The sequence below is a fragment of the Lactuca sativa genome, chromosome 2 (genome assembly GCF_002870075.4).
Source record: "Lactuca sativa cultivar Salinas chromosome 2, Lsat_Salinas_v11, whole genome shotgun sequence".
NCBI classification, from domain to species: Eukaryota; Viridiplantae; Streptophyta; class Magnoliopsida; order Asterales; family Asteraceae; genus Lactuca; species Lactuca sativa.
Window position 1 is genome coordinate 190,490,204 of NC_056624.2, and position 22,105 is coordinate 190,512,308.

At 35.5% G+C, this 22,105-nt stretch overlaps 2 protein-coding genes across 2 annotated transcripts; both read left to right on the plus strand.

Annotated features, from left to right (window-relative positions):
• Window positions 1-15,805: 15,805 nt before the first annotated feature.
• Window positions 15,806-17,141, plus strand: LOC111901512 (uncharacterized). The gene is made up of 6 exons (XM_052769015.1): window positions 15,806-16,057; window positions 16,142-16,284; window positions 16,364-16,461; window positions 16,573-16,799; window positions 16,919-16,992; window positions 17,112-17,141. The coding sequence occupies exons 1-6, from the start codon at window positions 15,901-15,903 to the stop codon at window positions 17,139-17,141; spliced, it is 729 nt and encodes a 242-aa protein (XP_052624975.1). The 5' UTR covers window positions 15,806-15,900.
• LOC128132102 (receptor-like serine/threonine-protein kinase At1g78530) lies at window positions 16,911-18,118 on the plus strand. The gene is made up of 3 exons (XM_052768140.1): window positions 16,911-17,431; window positions 17,511-17,659; window positions 17,753-18,118. Exons 1-3 carry the CDS (start codon window positions 17,305-17,307, stop codon window positions 18,041-18,043), a joined length of 567 nt encoding a protein of 188 aa, XP_052624100.1. The 5' UTR covers window positions 16,911-17,304; the 3' UTR covers window positions 18,044-18,118.
• The last annotated feature ends 3,987 nt before the right edge of the window (window positions 18,119-22,105 follow it).

Here is a 22,105-nt window from a genome sequence, read left to right on the forward strand (position 1 = left end):
ACGTTTGGCACCCGCATACCTGCAGGTCCAGCTGTAGCTAGCAGTAAGGTGTAGGATAGTCAATCCAGTATAGATCTATACGCAAACTCACGCTCTCCCTTCAAGAGACTCTGGCTATAACACGGGCCATGACATTGAATTCATGCTCCGATTCAGATCACAATGGTTAACGTATTCATGTATATGTAATGTAATGTTACTCGTTCTAGTATAGTTGTATATGTTCTCCTTCTAGTATAGTTGTATATGTTCTCTTTCTAGTATAGTTGTATATGTTCTTCCTCTAGTATATTTGTATATGTTCTTCCTCTAGTATAGTTGTATATGTTCTTCCTCTAGTATAATTGTATATGTTCTTCTCCTAGTATAGTTGTATATGTACTCATAGTAATGTAATGTATATGTTCTCATAGTAATGTATGTTCTCTCTATCTAGCAAGTATTGACTCATGAATGAACTGACTCATTGTATGATATCGCATTCTAGTAATAGTTCTAGTATCTTCCTAAACTACCCATATGGTAGTTTACTAGTAATCTAACTGGTACGTATGGACATGGATGTATACCCTTGCTACCCAAGGGCATGGGATGAACTGGAAGGGCCTTTATGACTATATATGTACATATGTTATATAACTAATATTTAAACGACCTTCGGATGAGTACCCGATATCCCACCAGACCACATCTCAAGCGCGAAAAGGAAATAGGGTGGATAGCCTTCCTAAGTCTTTTAAACATTTCTTATATAACTATACATATAGAGGCATGCAATTTATAATATAAAAGCATAAATAAGTTTTGTAAAACCTTTGAACATAATTATTATCTTAAGAAAAGATCGACTTGATGTCAATCTATAAAACGGTTTGAAGGCATGGGTTTGATAAAACAATTTAAGTATAAGAAAACATTTGTTTGAAACACAATTGTAAATAAGTTTGAAATGTAACATACGGAGTAAAATGAACAGTTTAATAAGGAGTTTTAAACATATAAAATGTTTATGAAAACATTTTGAAGGAAATTGTTTGGTAAAACGGCTAATGAGTAGCCAATCCTTTGAATGCTGCTTATTAATCACATGTGATTGATATAATAATTAGCATAGTTCTACTTGTATCCCCCCCATAAACATTTAAAAATAGTTAAAACATTGATTAATAGGGTATGAACTCACCTGTAGTAAGTGGATCGGAAGGAAGTGTCAGATAAGTGCTCGGTGTCAAGTGAAGACTTAGACACGCACAAAGATCCTAATAACATATAAGGATATATGTATATACACAATTAGTATTTAAACAACTAATAAACAAAGTTAAGACACTCTAGTACACGCTAAACACTTTATACAAGTGTTACAAGTCTCAAGGGTTGCATCTAAGTGTTGTAAGGAAAGGCTAGTGTGTTTGGGGTTCAAGGGTAAACTCCCTTGGAGTTTACGGTTTTCATGACCATTACCCAAGGAGTTTACGATAGTAAACTCAAGGGTTTACGGTCGTAAACTCTACACTTTATGACCATGTGTTGGTTTGAAGTCTTCTAAGCTATTCCAAGCATTCCTACTTCATGATTTAGCCTTAGGAAGTGTTGTGTGGCATCAAAACACTCCTAAATGGAGTTTACGGTCTAAGGACCATTTCTCCATGAGTTTACTACCTTAAACTCATGAGTTTACTACCTTAAACTCCTAAGTTTGGTATTTGGCGGTTTTCAAGTCCTTAGCTCAAACATGGCACTAGTCTAGGTTAGATTCTAGCCATAAGGAACAACCATGGGCCATTTATGGGACATTTACACAACATTTGAGGTGTTTACGGTTTTGGGAGATCCCTAAACCGTAAACACATAAAAATATATGATTTTGGTGCTTTTTGTGTGATACACTCATCAAGTATGGATCTAAACAAGTCCCTAAGGCATTGTGAAGCATCTAGACACCCTAAAGCACCCTAAGGCACTATATTTGGTGTTTACGGTTTTGGGAGCCTCCCAAAACCGTGAAAACCTTGTTCTTGGTGTTCTTGGTACTTTTCCTTGGTATAAACATGTATAGCTAGCTTAAAATGACTCTAGGATAGGAGTACTTACATTATGGAAGCTTGAAATGAACTTTAAGTCCAAAAACACTAGTGTGTGTTCTTGGTGTTTTGGAAAAACTAGTCAAAACACATAAATGAATGGATTAAAGGATGTACAATCACTAGATTAAGTGATATACTAACTTGAAAGGGTTAGAACACTTACTAGTTTGAAGATCTAGAACAAAAACTAGGATGATACTTGAGAGAGTTTGGAGTTTACTCTTTTGGAGTTTACTCTTTTAGAAAATGGGGAGTAAACACAAATGGCTAGTTTTTTTTTTTGCGGAGTAAAATCATACATAAGTATGAGTTCATGATTTTTGGGTGATTTTTCAACCAAAACATAAAAGTTTGATCGGGAATTTCTGAGACGCGAGGTGTTTGCGGTTTTTAAAATTCAAAACCCAAGACGACACTTTCTTTCACCCGTTCATTTTAAAAATAATATTAAAATAATCAAACGAACTTTAAATTTCTTAAAAATAAGAAATGATGACATTAACTTATGATACGAAGTGGTTGACTTTTAGGGTTTGACTGAATGGAAATTTCGGGTTGTCACATCATCCCCCTGTTAAAGGGAATTTCGTCCCGAAATTTGAATTTAGGTAAGGAAGTAGGTATGAATGATCGAGTCGTGAGGAGGAAACTTCCAAATCGATTGGTTCTAGCGCTTCTAAGTGAAATCGGGTCCTCGGTTGGTATCCCAACGAACCTTCACTAACGGGCGACTGCGTTGCTTCGTCCGCTTGACCTCTCGGTCGAGGGTCACTACGGTCCTAATACGAAGGCGAGGATCTTGACAAGTGGACTTACAAGAGTCCTAACGGAAAGGTATGGTTTCACGATCGATACGCGAAGAGTAGAATGTACATTACCAAGTTCGCGGAGTAGGTCTAGTTTGTGCGAGGTATAGGACCGATTCTGGTAAAAATCTAGGAGGTCCTATCTATCTTGGATTTAGTTTTCCACACTTTACGAAGCGTATTAAGCCATTCCCAGAGTGAGACTTCCTAAAGAAATTGGTCTCTCACTTGGAATCTCCAAGGTTTCCTTTTCTTGCTAAACTTTCCCAGTCAAGGGCCACTCCTTACCGGGTAAAAGGCGTACAAGTTTTTGTGATTTGCGAGGAGTTATGGACGAACTATGACAGTAGGTCTGTAAGACCTAGAATTTGGCGAATGTATGTCGGCATCTTTGGTGTCGACAAATTTTCAACAGTTTTGACAAATTGAAAGAGTACTCAAAAATTCCCACATCACTAACAGTGTGTCATAGGAACCTGACTCTTCAATTTCAAAACTTGTGCTTAGAGAACTTCGTGAAAGTTCCTCTGAAGGTAATGTTTCCAGGGGTTTCTTCTTACTACGAGGGTAGATAAGTAAGTCATTACATGGAGAAATGACGAACTGATCCAAGTAAGAAATACGGACTCTAATCATTAATCTCATGAATACTATGGGCGTATCGGTCCTATCTGAAGGGTATCACTACGGACTCGAAGTGTTCGCATCGAGTTCGGAAGATAGTCTTCTGGACATCCTTTCCTAACACTCGAACTGGTGATATTCGGATCTCAGACCCATTTCTGAAAGTAATTCTTTCCTTGTGTTTGCTCAACCAACTCATCTATGCGAGGCAGAGATAACGATTTCTACTGGAAAATCTTGACGAAGTCCTCGATAGCCAAGGCACATATGATGCAATTCGTCGATCTCTGGAAGAATATGACTGGGGTTCTCCAGGGTGAAAAGCCTAGTCTTCTTATTCTATCACTGTGTGGTTTGCTAAGTTGTCTGCACTGTTCTTGTGTCTCCGTAGGTGTTTAGGCTGTAGGGAAATCTGTTTACAGGAGTCGTATTGGGTTCTAAGTTTGTTCACATGACGATGTGATTACTCGTAGTCTTGAGCATTTATCCGTCCTGAAGTTCATATTAGAATTCATACATGGTTTCACAATCACAATTTCGTGTATACGAGTCGTATATAATTAAGATTGAAAAGGTAGTCGAATAACTGATTCTTCTTTAAGCTCACATCTTTTCGAGGAAAAAGAAGTTAAAGTGGAATCATCAATTCTAAACCTGTAGAACCTTGATTATATATCACTCTTATGTATACATTCCTCAGTGATAGATCGACCGTATGAATCCTTGGATTGAACTTGACGTAGTGCACGAGTGGTACTTCGGGGATTTCTTCGGAAAAAAAAGAATTATGAGGTATTCCATGCATGAGTACTTTGGTGTTATATGACGGTTTCGCTAAAAAGATGTTTACTGATAATGAGACGTACATATGAAACTTTTGTCGTGAGGATCAAATTGAATCGAGTCGTATGATAATGTCGGAATCATACTGAAACTTAAAAGACATTAGATTTGAATATAAGACGTTTTAGAGACAAAACACAACCGTGCAAACATCAACAGAGTTACAGTACTTTAGATTTACTACAAGACTATTGCTGCGGATAAGGTATACTTACAAAAGACAAGTATACGCAGCACGAGCATCCGTATACAGACAGGATCTCGCAAAAGGTAAGACTCTAGTTGCACTAGTTTCGGATAGTTTATAAGCCTGTTACAACGAAACGCCTAAATTACATTAACGTGGGTTCCGAAGTAGGTTCTCCTGCAGCTGTGATCCTGAGAATCTTCCCATCTGCTCCCGAGTTCTTCGCTATCGGGCAATCCTTCTTGAGGTGTCCAATTTCACCGCATTTGTGACATATATGGACAACACCAACATTGGTGGTGGAAGTGAGGTGTCGAGTAGGAGTTACGGGGACGCGAGTTCTTTCCTTGATTTCCTTTTTCGGGCAATCTCTCTTATAGTGCCCAAACTCACCACAATTATAACAAACTAGGTTTGCTCCAGTGGTGGAGGTAATTCTACAGAAACGAGCAATGTGCCCCATATTGTTGCAATTAACGCATTGCAAGGCTCGGCAAATTCCCTCGTGGTGGTAGTTGCACCTGTCACACTTCGGGAGTGTTCCTTTATATGGTCTGCTCCATACGGGGATGGCAGGGGTTTCCACCTGCTGTGGTTGCATGTCAAGTTTTTGGGACTTCTTGCGTTCTATCTGGGCTTGACGCCTGCGTTTCTTGTTCTCTGTCTTTCGGCTTTGCGAGCCTGTGACTGTTACTGTTTGGCGATTTCCTGGATGGATACCACGATCGGAAACTTCAATCCCATCATCAGCATTGATTGTGCTGATAGCGCTACGGTGTGCAAGGACAGCGGTTATGGCAGCCATCACGACAGCTGTAACTGCTGTTTGGAAGGTAGCGGCGTCCATAGGAAAGGCAGAGGTTTCGCTGTTCGACTGATTGCTTCCGGATGACGACATGATTCTGTAACACGAAAGATAAGGATTTTGTGAGCGATTTTGGTTGACCCTAGAGGTACTTCGACTGTTCGAGTAAAGAGTAAGACTATGTTCTCAAAAGTTTGACTAACATCCCTATGATGCAGTCCTAGTACTAAGTGGAGGTGTGTTCATGAAGAGTTGACCTACATCCCTATGATGCAGTCCTAGTAATGGAATGGAAGTATGTTCGTAGAATGGTCTCAAGTCGTTTGTCGTTCAAGCCGAGGTATCTTGGGTTGGTGAATAACAAGATCCAACCACTGAAAGAGACTTGGAAATGTCTCTGGAGTTAAATTACTATAGTCTAATGAGTTGACTAAAGCATGTTTCAGATAGACTCAAATGAAAGTATGATGAGAGTACTTGAATAAAGGAAATGACACAGAAGTTAGTCGGCTGTCAATATCTTTGATATTCACGACGTAAAGATTCAGGAAAATGACCTTGCAAAACGTCTTACATCATATCTAGAGAAGATAGTTCTTGATAGCATAAAGACCTAACCAAAAGTACTTACAGTACAAGATAATTTCATAGAAAATGCCACATCGGGCATAGACAAAAAAACAATTCCTCTTAACAAGGAAAATAAAGTAAAACGTCTACTACTGGCGACAGTCATCCCTCTGGTGAACTCTCAGTTCAGCCAGTTGACATTCCATATCAAGCGGGTGTCTTTCGTACACCCTCTGGCGTACTCGGAGCTCTATGACTTCGGCTCGTGATTTAGCTAGTGCTTGAAGCAGGGTTTCATGGTTTCTCTCTGATCCCTCGCGGGCATCTTCTAGACGAATGGTGCGGAGGGTATGCATTCTCGCATCGGCGACAACCTCAGTGATCTGATGTAGGGTTGTCCTGCCTTGAATCTCATTTCGGGCCACTCTGCGGACCAAGATTGGCAGGGTTTTGTCTGCTGAGCCCCCATCGCTTAGGTCATAAAAGCTTCGGTCACCATTAAATGGCATGGGCTGATCTTGTCCTTGGCTCCATGTCTCCAAACATTCCACCCACTCAGGCGTCAGGCCATGAAAAGTCGGACGAGGGTTAGGAATTGGAAAGGGAGTTGCTTGGTGTAGGTTCTCAACCTCGGGTTCGGAGTTAGCATCGTCTGAAAGGTCTTCATCATGGTGATCATTCAAAGGGATAGGATGATCATTCTCTGGTTCTTCTCCAAACCAACCAACTATGACTTCGTTCGGAAGATATTGGTTGTCGTGGGGATGGAGTCCAGCCATGTTATCTACGCGAGAATTTGGGGTAAGAAAATAATTATTAGACGAACTATCTAGATAATTATTTGGAAAATCTTCATTAGTTACATCGCTATTTGTGAAGTGCATACCAGTTATATGTAATCGAAACATGATAGGCCTTCGAATATGTGACCTTAACTCCAAATTCACACAGAATAGGGGTAAAGTAAAATTTTCACAGATTCTAATTCTATAACATCCTAATTACATATAGCCTTAGTGTATCCACTTAGCAACTATCAACTTAGTAATGAAGATCCCGTTTTAGTTCTCAAGTATAACGTACTTATAGTAACACCAAATACTCCTATAGTATTTTAAGTTTAATGTTATGTTCTACTGTTCTCATTGTGGTGGGGTTGGTAAAATTTGAGACTTGTTGCAACCACACAATTAAACTTAGGCACATGCTAGTCAACCCCCGGATAATATAGGTGATCAGGCTATATCTTCCCGGTTTTGACCATATGTCTCTAAGCCCACCTGTGTTGCCCAACAATCGTAATTCTTTTGTACTGTCCTAGTGACACTGATCTTAGTATGAATGCAGGCACGTATACTTTATTAAATATTTTATTATTTAAAGTATAAATTCTTGGTCAGAGTACTTTTAATCCCTTATGTATTTATAGTTAGTATATCTTTTATGGATTGATATACTTAATTCACTATAAATAATGCTCTGATACCACTCTATCACACCCCAAAACCATGAACGGCGGAAACGTTCTGGGGCGGAGGGCCTCATGTACAGTATCACAACAATGAAAAGTAGTAAACAAGCAACAACATCATCCATTGCATTAATAATATAATTATTTTACAAGTGTGTTCTGTCAAATTTTGATAAACACTAAAGCATAAATCAAAATGAAAGATGAGTCTTGAACGAGCTCCATCTTCCCTAAACCTTGCATCGATACCTGTCTATGATGACCTGAGGATACAAGTAATTTTGAAAGCGAGTATCAGCTTTGAAGCTGGTGAGATCATAAGTATTTTAGTGTCTTAATTTGTATGTAAGAATTTGTATGTATATGAATTGTAAGTATTGAAAATGTATATGAACTGTAAGTATGGAAAATGTATATGAACGGTAAGTGTAAAAATGTTTGTAAAACAATTGTAAACGTTTGAAAAACCCTAGAAATCCCTATGATTCCTACTATTATATAAAGGGTGTCTTCTACCAAGACCTAACTGTTCTCAATGTAGTCTTCTACCAAGACTTAACTGTTCTAAATGTTCGTTTCTTGTAAAAGTGTGTAATTTTCCCAAATGTAACTATCATTAACAAAATATAGTTTTTACATTTAATGTTTAAGTGAAATGATCACTAAATATATGAAAAGGGGAAATTAATGTAGTACTGTAGTGTTGTATTATAGGAACTACTGCTATACTAACTACCTTAAACCGGATTTTTATTAAGGTATCATGTGATTAATTGTACCATACTATCGACTGGTAACAACGACAAAAGTTAGGTCGTAAAAAAACTGACGTTTGGCACCCGCAGATCTGCAGGTCCGGCTGTAGCTAGCAGCAAGGTGTAGGGTAGTCAATCCAGTATAGATCTATATGAAAACTCACGCTATCCCTTCAAGAGACTCTGGCTACAACACGGGCCATGACATTGAAGTCATGCTCCGATTCAGATCACAATGGTTAACGTATTCATGTATATGTAATGTAATGTTACTCGTTCTAGTATAGTTGTATATGTTCTCCTTCTAGTATAGTTGTATATGTTCTCTTTCTAGTATAGTTGTATATGTTCTTCCTCTAGTATAGTTGTATATGTTCTCTTTCTAATATAGTTGTATATGTTCTTCCTCTAGTATAGTTGTATATGTTCTTCCTCTAGTATAGTTGTATACGTTCTTCCTCTAGTATAGTTGTATATGTTTTTCCTCTAGTATAATTGTATATGTTCTTCTCCTAGTATAGTTGTATATGTACTCATAGTAATGTAATGTATATGTTCTCATAGTAATGTATGTTCTCTCTATCTAGCAAGTATTGACTCATGAATGAACTGACTCATTGTATGATATCGCATTCTAGTAATAGTTCTAGTATCTTCCTAAACTACCCATATGGTAGTTTACTAGTAATCTAACTGGTACGTATGGACATGGATGTATACCTTTGCTACCCAAGGGCATGGGATGAACTGGAAGGGCCTTTATGACTATATATGTACATATGTTATATAACTAATATTTAAACGACCTTCGGATGAGTACCCGATATCCCACCAGACCACATCTCAAGCGCGAAAAGGAAATAGGGTGGATAGCCTTCCTAAGTCTTTTAAACATTTCTTATATAACTATACATATAGAGGCATGCAATTTATAATATAAAAGCATAAATAAGTTTTGTAAAACCTTTGAACATAATTATTATCTTAAGAAAAGATCGACTTGATGTCAATCTATAAAACGGTTTGAAGGCATGGGTTTGATAAAACAATTTAAGTATAAGAAAACATTTGTTTGAAACACAATTGTAAATAAGTTTGAAATGTAACATACGGAGTAAAATGAACAGTTTAATAAGGAGTTTTAAACATATAAAATGTTTATGAAAACATTTTGAAGGAAATTGTTTGGTAAAACGGCTAATGAGTAGCCAATCATTTGAATGCTGCTTATTAATCACATGTGATTGATATAATAATTAGCATAGTTCTACTTGTATCCCCCCCATAAACATTTAAAAATAGTTAAAACATTGATTAATAGGGTATGAACTCACCTGTAGTAAGTGGATCGGAAGGAAGTGTCAGATAAGTGCTCGGTGTCAAGTGAAGACTTAGACACGCACAAAGATCCTAATAACATATAAGGATATATGTATATACACAATTAGTATTTAAACAACTAATAAACAAAGTTAAGACACTCTAGTACACGCTAAACACTTTATACAAGTGTTACAAGTCTCAAGGGTTGCATCTAAGTGTTGTAAGGAAAGGCTAGTGTGTTTGGGGTTCAAGGGTAAACTCCCTTGGAGTTTACGGTTTTCATGACCATTACCCAAGGAGTTTACGATAGTAAACTCAAGGGTTTACGGTCGTAAACTCTACACTTTATGACCATGTGTTGGTTTGAAGTCTTCTAAGCTATTCCAAGCATTCCTACTTCATGATTTAGCCTTAGGAAGTGTTGTGTGGCATCAAAACACTCCTAAATGGAGTTTACGGTCTAAGGGCCATTTCTCCATGAGTTTACTACCTTAAACTCATGAGTTTACTACCTTAAACTCCTAAGTTTCGTATTTGGCGGTTTTCAAGTCCTTAGCTCAAACATGGCACTAGTCTAGGTTAGATTCTAGCCATAAGGAACAACCATGGGCCATTTATGGGACATTTACACAACATTTGAGGTGTTTACGGTTTTGGGAGATCCCCAAACCGTAAATACATAAAAATATATGATTTTGGTGCTTTTTGTGTGATACACTCATCAAGTATGGATCTAAACAAGTCCCTAAGGCATTGTGAAGCATCTAGACACCCTAAAGCACCTAAGGCACTATATTTGGTGTTTACGGTTTTGGGAGCCTCCCAAAACCGTGAAAACCTTGTTCTTGGTGTTCTTGGTACTTTTCCTTGGTATAAACATGTATAGCTAGCTTAAAATGACTCTAGGATAGGAGTACTTACATTGTGGAAGCTTGAAATGAACTTTAAGTCCAAAAACACTAGTGTGTGTTCTTGGTGTTCTTGGTGTTTTGGAAAAACTAGTCAAAACACATAAATGAATGGATTAAAGGATGTACAATCACTAGATTAAGTGATATACTAACTTGAAAGGGTTAGAACACTTACTAGTTTGAAGATCTAGAACAAAAACTAGGATGATACTTGAGAGAGTTTGGAGTTTACTCTTTTGGAGTTTACTCTTTTAGAAAATGGGGAGTAAACACAAATGGCTAGTTTTTTTTTTGCGGAGTAAAATCATACATAAGTATGAGTTCATGATTTTTGGGTGATTTTTCAACCAAAACATAAAAGTTTGGTCGGGAATTTCTGAGACGCGAGGTGTTTGCGGTTTTTAAATTCAAAACCCAAGACGACACTTTCTTTCACCCGTTCATTTTAAAAATAATATTAAAATAATCAAACGAACTTTAAATTTCTTAAAAATAAGAAATGATGACATTAACTTATGATACGAAGTGGTTGACTTTTAGGGTTTGATTTGAGAAGTCTCGGTTCTGTTGATAGGGAGGAACTCGACGAGTTCATGAAAGAACTCGACGAGTTGGATCGCAGTTTCAGAGTTTTATGATTATGGAACTCTGTGAGTTGAGTCAACTCGGATGTTGACTTTGACCAAAATGTTGACTTTGACTCTGACTTTAACCAAAGTTGACCCTTAAGGGTTATGAGTATGAAAGGGTAATTAAAGGAAATCTTTTATGTGTAGGAGTTTGAGTGGGGTGATTTCAGAGCCAGGGACAGTCCGACTACTTTACAACAATTGAGGTGAGTTACCTTCCAGTAGAAGTGGGTCGAAGGCACCAATGTCGGCCCACTAGTAGCTGATTATAGTAGAGATGATTGTCTGATATGCCACTATTTGATATGCTTTATGTGCTAGTATGCTATGATATTATGTGATAGTGGTAGGAAGGGTGAAATAGTCTTCGAAACCAGTTGAGATAAACCGGAAGGTAGGTCGGGCACCCCATGTATGCCTAACAATATGTTTATGCATTGTATTATGTGGTAGTGGTAAGGATGAAATAGTCCTCGTAACCGGTTGAGATAAACAGGAAGGTAGGTCGGGCATTAAGATATGTCTGGCAAGGTAGGTCGAGCACCCATATTTTCTTGACATGGTAGGTCGAGCACCCAGATATGCTTGATAGGGTAGGTCGGGCACCCAGATATGTTTGACAAGGTAGGCCAGACACCCAGATATGCCTGGCAGTATGTGATTGTGTGGTATGATGAGGAAACTCACTAAGCTTTGTGCTAGCAGTTTTCAGTTTTGGTTTCAGGTACTTCCTCTTCAAAGGGAAAGAAGCCAGCATGATCGCAACGCATCACACTACATTCTCCGCACATGAGATCTCTGGGAGTTTTACTCTGATATTGTTTTATCTTGACATGTTTTGACTATTGATACAATTGTTTTGATATGAGTTGATACTATGGATGTTTTCAGACAAATGGTTTTATAATTATTAATTTAAAAATGAAAATTTTTGGTCTTAAATTTTGGGATGTTACAAAAAGGATAATGCTCGATAAGCTCGCCTAACCTATTTACAACAAAGACGGAGAAGGGAGGTCAATCGCGAAACATGTGGACCTAAAATAGACGTATGGTTTATACATCTTTGGTTGTATATTGTTGGTAAACAATGGTCACTTTTTTCTATTATATATGTGAACCTTTTGTATGTAACTCCGAATACAACTGTTTATAGCAACATACTCTGAAATGTGCTATTAGACTTGCAATGTTATAGAAAGCTTCAAAGCAACATACTTTGAATTGAAATATATATATATATATATATATATATATATATATATATAGAGAGAGAGAGAGAGAGAGAGAGAATTTATATTTCTTTTGTATAAAAAATACTAAGGCTGTGAATTGTGACATGATCCACCTCATTCAAAACTAAAATTTATAATGAATGAAATAATTCACTTGTTGAGGCACGTCGATTAAATAATTGAGACAAATTTTTTTGAATAGATCAAATTGCATTTCAATCTTCATAGTGAATTCATCATTCATCAGGTTCATATAGTAATATTTTTTAGGTTATCTTAATTAATCAATTATTTTCAATTTAAACAAACAATTTACTTTAAAATCATACATTGCTACATTTTGTTACCATTTAAACTATTTTGCTACTTGTTCATATTTTGTAAATTCTTTAGCATACCCTACAACAAAATCTTGGCTACGCCACTGACATGACTTTTATATGTTAAAAAAACGATATATGTTTTTCTAGCATCGAGATTGAAGGGTTATATTGACATTCGGCTTCAAGAAAATATGAGGATGACGACGTTGGGACAAAGGGCTTCAGGTTGAAGTATGTGATGTGGGTTTTGAAGTGTTGAAGAAAATAAATAAGGTGAAAGAGGCGATATGGAGATTCGTATTTGTTTTTAGACAAAACTTCAAAAATGGTCCCTATGGTTTTTGAAAATATCAAGTTTAGTCCTAAATTTCAAAAAACCTCACAAATGGTCCTTGTGGTTTCAAAACTTTTAATATTTGGTCCTTATGGCTAGCTCCGTCAGTATTTGTCCGTTAAGTGGAGGGCATTTTCGTCATTTCACTACCCAGGGACCATTTATGAGGTTTTCGCTTACTTTTTTTTAAAATAATAATAATAATAATATTTAATATGCAAGGGTCCCACATCTCTCTATCTCTCTCATTTGCAAAAATATGAAGCCATATGTTCTTTACCATTTTAGAGGGCAAGATGATTACATGAACTTTAGGATGGACTTGAGGCGCAAATGTGAATTCTCGATATCTAATTAGTTTCCACATGTAATTTACAGGAATTTTATTATAAATGCCCCATGTTTGAATCCCAAATATCGATCCAATTTTTTGGGTTGTGGTTGTTTCTCTCTTGAACCACTTCCAACCCGTTTCGATTTGGTAAAAAAAATTCGTTTTTATTAATTTAACCTACAAAAATGACGACGAGATGGAGTAGATCGAAGAAGGTGAGAAGAATTTTTTAGCAATTTGATTTTAGCAGAGATAGTGGCTTCAACAGAGAAGAGATGTCTGTTGTCGCTGTAAACCCTAGGGTAAAATTCAGTGACAAACAAATCATCGCTATCCTCGACGAGGTTTTCCGAACGTTCGACGACTTCATTAGCTTTAGAAGAAGCTTCCACTTCATTGGTGCTGGAAAGGGCTTCATCTTTCTCAAGAGAATTAGAATGATCCAAATTAGGTAAAAAGGGAAATAGATGGTTGTGATACACTGAAATCTCTTTAATGGATCTCCAGCAGTCCGATACATCAAGCAGTGAAAGGCTCAAGTGATTCAAGGTGATGGTTACCACTGTTTGGGTGTTGATTATAGATATGATGAGGGTGAGGAAGGAAAGGATTCTGTGGGTTGTCTTGATCTCTTTGAGCTAATAAACTGGTTGCAAGATTTCTTGATGGGTTTATAAAGGAGAGGTCAGTGTAAGTAGGTTGTTGCAAAGTATTTGATTTGGATGATGAGTCAATATTATCACTGTGAATTGAAGAGGACAAAGAGGAAGTGTTAGGAAGGCTGATGCTAAGAGAGAGATCAGGAAGTTGAGTTGAAGAGGAAGAAACACAACACCGACACCAACACCAAACACAAAAGAAAAAGTAAAAAATTGAAGGGTAAAAAGCTAAGAAATATCTCTTTGAATATAAAAAAAGGAGAGAGAGAGGGAGAGAGAGAGAGAGAGAGAGGGAGAGAGAGAGAGAGAGAGGGACCGTTCTATATTAAATAATTATATTTTTTATTTTTTTTAAATAAGGCAAAACTTCATAAATGGTCTCTGTAATAGTGAAATAACAGAAATGCCCTTCACTTAATGATCAAAAGCTAACGGAGTTAGCGAAAAGGATCATTTGTTAAAGGTTTTGAAACCACAGGGACCGTCTGTGAGGTTTTTTGAAATTAGAGACTAAACTTGATATTTTCAGAAACCACATGGACCATTTTTGAAGTTTTGTCTTGTTTTTAAGTTTAAAAAGAAAACGAAGTGACTATTTTTTTCTCTTATTTTCTAACATGTAGTCCATGTGTGTATGAAAATGGGATAACAAGTAAAAAAATGTGAGCAATGGTATAATAAAATCAAATAAAGTCAATTTTAATACAATTAAAAGTTTAGTTACTTGAAGCAAAATTGTTTTATTGTTAATCATTTTATGACATTTTTCCCACAATGTCTACATGTCAGTTAAAAAGTTAACGTAATGTATATATGTTGATATATATATTGCATTAATTACAAAAATATAGTTGAAGTATGGTCTGTTTTTTTTAGAACAGCGAGTTAATATATGCCTTGATTGAATCCAAAATCTTCTTGTTTATATTCTTGTAATAAACATATTGTTAGACATCTTGTTATCTAAATAGACTAATTCTAACTTATAAATATGATAAATTATATACACTTTTTTAATTAAAGTAACGTTAAATACAAAGAATACTTTTTGGTTTATTGGTAAGACACATGCATACGTCCAAAAGATCTTGAACTCGAGCCTTATTATAGGCATTCTTTCTATTTCTTTTTATTAGACTGCCACGTCAACAAAAATCCCGAACTTTATAGACTTTTAAAACACGGCCAAAAATCTCAAACTTTATAACCTCTTATGACCCGTAACTAACAGTTTATAATGACTGGGTATACATTGGGTTTTTGGTCCAGGCCTGGGTATAGCCCGTTCAAGGCGCAATGCCTCCATCAAGGCCCACATTTGATCACCTCTACTCCTTTAGTACTAATTTAGTTTTTTAGCAAAAAAAAAAAAAAAAAAAAAAAAAAGTATCTATGTTCATGAGGCATATACTTTATAGTTTTTAACGAATTTCATTTGTGATTGACAATCTTATACTTAATTCATTTTAAATTATATATCGATTTTAAATCAAATATATAAAAACAAAAAATAGAACTTCACAAGGGATGTCAAAATAGAAATCATCACTTTATCTATTTACGAAGAAAATGATCATCATTTTTTGCCATCGTATCTGATTTTGCATATAAAATCAAACTTAACAAGGTACCAAAAAACATACTTACCAAATTATACCATGTTTGATAGTGATATTTGATGACTCCAATCTCTAGGGAATCATATAAATTAAAAAAGACAAATTTTTATGTATCCTAAGAACAAAAATCAAAACAATTAACAAGAAAAAAACTTAGGTAAACCCAACGTTAATTCAAACAATAACCATGTTCTCAGAAATCACCAACATCCATTCTGTTAGTATTTATAACCACAAGAACTCATTTATTTTCTCTCCTTTTTTTTTCTCTCACCATATTAGAGATTGCATCTATGACTTGTACCTTATGTTTTACTTCTTGCACATTGGTTGTTTTTATTATTACTATTTGTTTGTAGAACAGTAGAACCCTAGGAAGGTTTCAATGGAAGGTCAAAGTCCGAGTCAAAAGGTGGTGTTGGTTCACGATGCCTCCGGAGGTGTCCGAATGAATGCTGTTAGATGGATTCTTGATGGATTTGAATTGAAGGATGGCGATATGTTTGTTTTTCTTTCTGTTCTTCATCAAATCCACCATCCCAGTATGTCTGTAAATTATCTGGTTTTGGGATTTTGTTGAAAAGACTAAAATACCCTTTTACAAATCTTTGTAATTGTATTTGTAGTGGGTTACAAAATCCGAGTGGATAGTTCGATGTTTGGAGGAGCAAACCAAAAGGCTATCGATGAGGAAGTTGCTAGGAAGAAGAAAGAGCACGAGGACAATTTGGAACTTGTTCAACTCTCAACACTATATGAAATGCAAAAGGTAAATCTAAGGGTAATCTGGTCCTTTTCATTAAAAGATGTTTCTTTATGAATTATTAAATTGTATCATATGTTTTCAGATCAATTTCAAGATCGAATTGGTGACTGGGCCTATACCCAAGAATGCAGCCGTAGAAGCAATCAAGAAATTTGATGCAACATGGATAATTCTTGATAGGTAAATCGGCAACTTTTTTAATGTAAAATAAATCATGAATATCTGAAAAGTTAATCATATGATTTAACGTGTCAAAAAGATTCATTATTTAGAAGTGGTAACGTTTATTAGGAGAATGAAGAGAGACAGAAAGTATTTCCTAGAGAAGCTTTCATGTGGGATATCAAGAATGAAGCACAATGACGATATAATAAAAATACGAGGACCAAAGCTGTCAATGGCTCAAAGTCCGAGAATGCCTCTGTCATATGGTGATATGTTACCAGTCGACCACAAAATTTCGACCAAGCAACCACAAAACGATGAAGATTTATTCAGCATCGAATTTGATTCCTCACGTAACTATATATTTCCAAAAGACCTAAAATATTAATAAATTAATAAATAATAAATAATAATTTTGTCGTATTTTTTAGAACTATAACTGATTTGTTATTTAAAGAAATTAATTGAACAGATGCAAGTTCCGCGAGCACAAGAACTAGCATTAGTGACGGTTTACTAAGCATCGGGAATAATAATGACGACAAAGTACAACTATCAACTCTTCTAGAAGCATTTGGGGAAGAACAAGAACAAGAGAAGTCTCCTCAAACTGAAACACTACTGATAGTACAAGTTGATCAGAAGAAATGTACAACTTGCAACAGCACAAGGCCGACAAGTTTGTGGAAAACTAGAAACTTCCTCTATTCAGAGCTCATCGATGCCACAAACCGATTTTCATCTGAAACTTTGATCTATCGAGGTGAAAACGAAGCCGTTTTTTATGGAACCTTGAAAGACACTAAACTCAATGTCATCGTTAAAGAACAAAAAGATGTTAGAAAATACAAGTCGGAAATGCAAGCACTTGAAAAAACAAGAAACGAGAATGTGATCATGTTGTTAGGAACTTGTTTAGAGAAAAACGTGAGACTACTTGTCTTCGAATTCGCATGCAATGGTTCACTTGATCAACATTTGTCACGTAAGATCTTATTATTGTATAAAAACTTTATATTTTGTCATTTTTGTGAACTTATATATATGTTAATATGGTAAAATAGATCAAAGCGCTAGACCATTAACGTGGGGTGAAAGGATAAAAATTGCAATTGGTGCATCTAAAGGGTTGTGTCATTTACATGAGAATAACATAATCCATGGTGATGTAAGGCCGAAGAACATATTCTTGACACATGACTTTGAACCTCTAGTAAGTTGTTGACTTTTTGTTAAGCTATGTAATAATGCTAAATTGCTAATGCATTACAACTTCTAATGCACATGGTACAAAACTCGATATTAGATTGCAGGGTTTGGGCTAGCAAGAATGGAAAAAGAGCCACAAAATGATCACTTTATAATAGGTACATTCGGTTACGTGGCACCAGAATATACAGAAAGAGGAAAAGCCACTAGGAAAACAGATGTTTTTGCATTTGGAGTCGTTTTATTGGAGCTTATTACAGGTCGAAGTCCCACAGATACACGACTCAAAGGCCAAAATTTTCTAAATTGGGTATCTTTTATTCATATTAAATGTTATTTTTGTTGTAATATGCAACTAAAAATTGTAAAAAATATCATGCTTTATTAATTTGTACGTTATTCTATGCTTCAGGCTATTCCACTTGTAACAGAAAGGAAATATTCTGAGTTGATTGATCCTGGAATTGCGTATCACAACGATCAATTCATGAGTATAGTACAAGTCGCAGCGAATTGTCTATGCGATGATCCACATATAAGATTACCAATGGATGAGGTAAATGCATAACTGACTTGTACATATGACTATGGCTTAGCTATGAGAGTTGTACTCTGAAAGTTTTGTTGGCTGTTTGGCTGTAGGTAGCGTTCACACTGGATTACATCAAAGGCGATGAAATCCAACGGTCAGACGAGATTGAAGAGGTTAATAATGGAAATGTGGAAACTGTTACTGGTTATGGTCAAGGTCAACTCGGTACTCCTTATAAAAAAGTCAACTTTTATTTCGGTGGAATGACCCCTGTGCCCAAACAGGCGAAGCATTTTTACCAAGTTGGACAACTATAATTTTTATTTTTATTTTTCATTTTTTGGGGTATGATGATGTAACTCGTGGAACCATACTTGTTGATTTGGAATAATGAGAGTGTGTATCCTAAGCAGAATAAATAAAGATGTTATATATATTGTATTGTTTTAATTGATTAAATTGAATACAAAAACAAGTTGCATATGCAATATCAATTAGGGGTGTAAGTGAGACAAGCCAACTCGTGATAAACTCGAGACCGATTCGGAAAATACTTGAAATCGACTCGACCGTAATCGAGCCGAGTTCGAGCTCGAGCTACTCGAGTACCTTATCGAGCCGAGCTCGAGTACAAAAATACTCAGCTCGTAAGGCTCACGAGCTTAGTCGAGCTTAGTGTAATTTAAATATATGACATTTCTTTATAATTGTTCATTTATAAGATATATGTCATTTTTTTATAACTATTCATTTATGACATATATGGTTGATGTTATATTGATATTCGATGATTAATAGTGATTTTTTTGGTAGTTTGGACATTTACATGTGGAATGTTTAATATTTCTTACTCAATTTAGTGATTTTGATTTTTTTTAAAATATTAGTCGAGCCGAGCCGAGCTCGAGACTGTCGAGTATTTTACGAGCTCGAGCTCGAGCTTAAAATCAAGGCTCAAGTCGAGTTCGAGCCGAGTTTCGCGCTCGAGTATTTTAGTCGAGCCGAGCTTCGAGCTTGATAGTATTCGGCTCGACTCGGCTCGTTTACACCCCTAATATCAATTAGCTCGACCGTTAGTGCATCGTAGAAAGGTTTATGTTAAGGTGTTTGGTTATAGAGAAAATGAGACATATAATAATTTTCTTTAAAAAATTGTTAAAAAAGTAATAAATCTTTTTACAATTTCTTAATATACAATTGATGCATTATTTGCTATGAAATTACTCTGGACTATAACATTACAATATCGAACTTAAGGTGAGTTGGGTTGCAGAATTTTTTTTAGTTTTTCAAGAAAATTTTCGAAAAATAAAAGAAAATTTTAAAAACGCGTTTGGTTCTGCTTTCCAAAGTTATCTAAGAAAATGAAAATTTTAATTTTTCCAAATTATATGTAATTTTAAAGTGATTTTTTTCAAAAGTTTTTCTAATTTTCTAACATGGAAAATGAAAACTACATCGGTTCCAACCAAACGTATTTTCAAAAAAATTCATTGAAAAATGAAAATAAAAATTCAACTCTATTTTCTGAAACATTTTTTTGAAAAATAAAAACATTTTTCCAAAAAAAAAAATCCTAAAAATTTTGGGCTTTACTTTTAATTTTCACCGATTACATTAACTTTCAATTAAATTAAGCGATTATAATTAAATAAAATGTCGATTTACTTTTTATTTTCACCGATTAGATTAACTTTCAAATAAATTTGGTGATTATAATTAAATAAAATGTCTATTTGAAAGAGGTAGAATTTAGACTTTACGAACTACGGGTTGACTTTTAAATTTGAAGTTAAAGGTATATTTTTACTTAACCTATTTAACTATATTTTGTAGGGCTGTGCATGAGTCGGTTTTGGACCCAAACCCAACCCAATTCATAAGTGGTCGGTTTCTGGTTTTCAAAACCCAATAGGATCGGTTTCTGGTCGGTTTAGTTTCTCGGGTTCTAAGGTCGGTTTGGGCGGTTTTTCGGTTTCTTGGGTTCAACTCATACCTTCACGGGTTCTGGGTTTAAACCCATGGGTTTTGGGTTTTAACCCATTTTCCATAAATGAAGCAACAAGTTAAATACTTCAAAAAACATCAAATTTAAGTTAAATATTTCAAAAAACATGAGTCTTACAACAAATACTCTGTTACAAGTTACAACCAAAGTCCGAAATAGTCTATTACTACCAAAAAACAATCAAGTATGGGTCGGTTTCTTGGGTTGAATGGGTCGATTTCTTGGGGAGGTTTGTCGGTTTTAAGTATGGGTCGGTTTCTCGGGTTGAATGAGTCGGTTTCTGAGTATAAACCGAAACCAAACCCGATTTTTCGGCTTTTTAAAAATTCAAACTCAAACCGTCGATTTTGCTTCGGTTTCGGTTTTGGTTTCGTCGGTTTCTCGGTTTCTTGGTTTGGGTTTGCTCACCCCTAATATTTTGGGCTTATAAATCTAAGATTATTAATTTTCCATTGTTGAAATAGTAGTAAGAGAGTAAGAAGGCTATTTGGACAGAGAGACCCTCTTGCCATCGTGACACAAAATATTAAAGAGAAGCGAGAAGTTATCATGGTCACTCACTATTGGTAAGCAACGGTAAACAACTGACACGTCAACATAACTTGTTTATGGTCACCGGTAATGGTAGAATGAAAGAATGAGATCCCCAAGGAGTCACGTCAGTTAGTTCTGACCATGTTTTATGGTGACTGATTGTGTGGCACCGATAAGAAAACGTTGAGAGAAAGAAATATCAATTAACATCATACATATTACAATATCTAAGTGAAACAACACAAGTCGTGACCTTAATGGAGTCACTAACTTCTACTTTTAATTTCTAAGTCTTCAATCGATCACATATCAAAATAAGTTATGCAATGAAAATATATATTGAAAATACATAGAATTGATTCATTTTGAGTAATTATAATAAATCATTATACTTGAATCAAACCCCCAAAATCAACTCAAAACAAACAAAACTACCAAAGATTTTAATAAACTTTAATTTGTTATTTGAAAGCCTTTCTTATGTGCATAAAAGAACATAGACGAAAACAATAACTATTTTTGGATATCAAATGCATAAGTTATGGAAAAAACAAAGAAAGGTTTAGATGATTACGACCAAACGCTTTACTTTGACAATAACAATCTCAAATAAGAAATGAACCCATATGTAACGTCCCAATTTTCAGAATAAATTTTTCATTTTAAAACTAACAAAAACACTCATTTCGTTAAGTTACATTTAAAACAAATTCATTTGTTCATAAATCGAGATCCATAAAGCAAAGTTATAATGAATATATCGCGGAATCTCAACTCATAAAATTGTTGACGTGTGTACAGTCACATATTCGCATCCCCACGAATTGATAATGTAACATCCATAAAATCCATGAAAGTCTAAAACTTTTTCAAGCATTCAAAAACCATTATTTATTACAAATTATTTTCAAAATAGTTTCATATTAGAGTATCACAAAAATCAAAATCATAAAATGCGAGGAGGTGCACGATCAACCTTCGCCTTCCTGCGATCATCTGAAGTATCTTAAACAAAATCCAAAAAGGTAAGCCCAAAACTTAGTGATTTCCCCCAAAATACCAACGTCATACAAACCATAACCATATCATAACAAACAACATGCATATAGAGTCTACAGTATGACTGGATCACCCTCACCGGGCCTTCAGTCTATCTGGCCCATTCTCATAACCTTCAGCATGTCTAGTCCGCCCTAGGGATGAGAATTTGGCCCGAAAACCCGAACCGAACCGAATTAGACCCAAATAAGCAATTCGATTCGGTTTTTGGGTATCTATATAAGCCTTATTCGGTTTTCGGGTTATTCGATCCGGGTTACCCGAATAAGGGCTTATTCGGTCCAAAAGGACCGAACCGAATATGAAAAGTCACATTT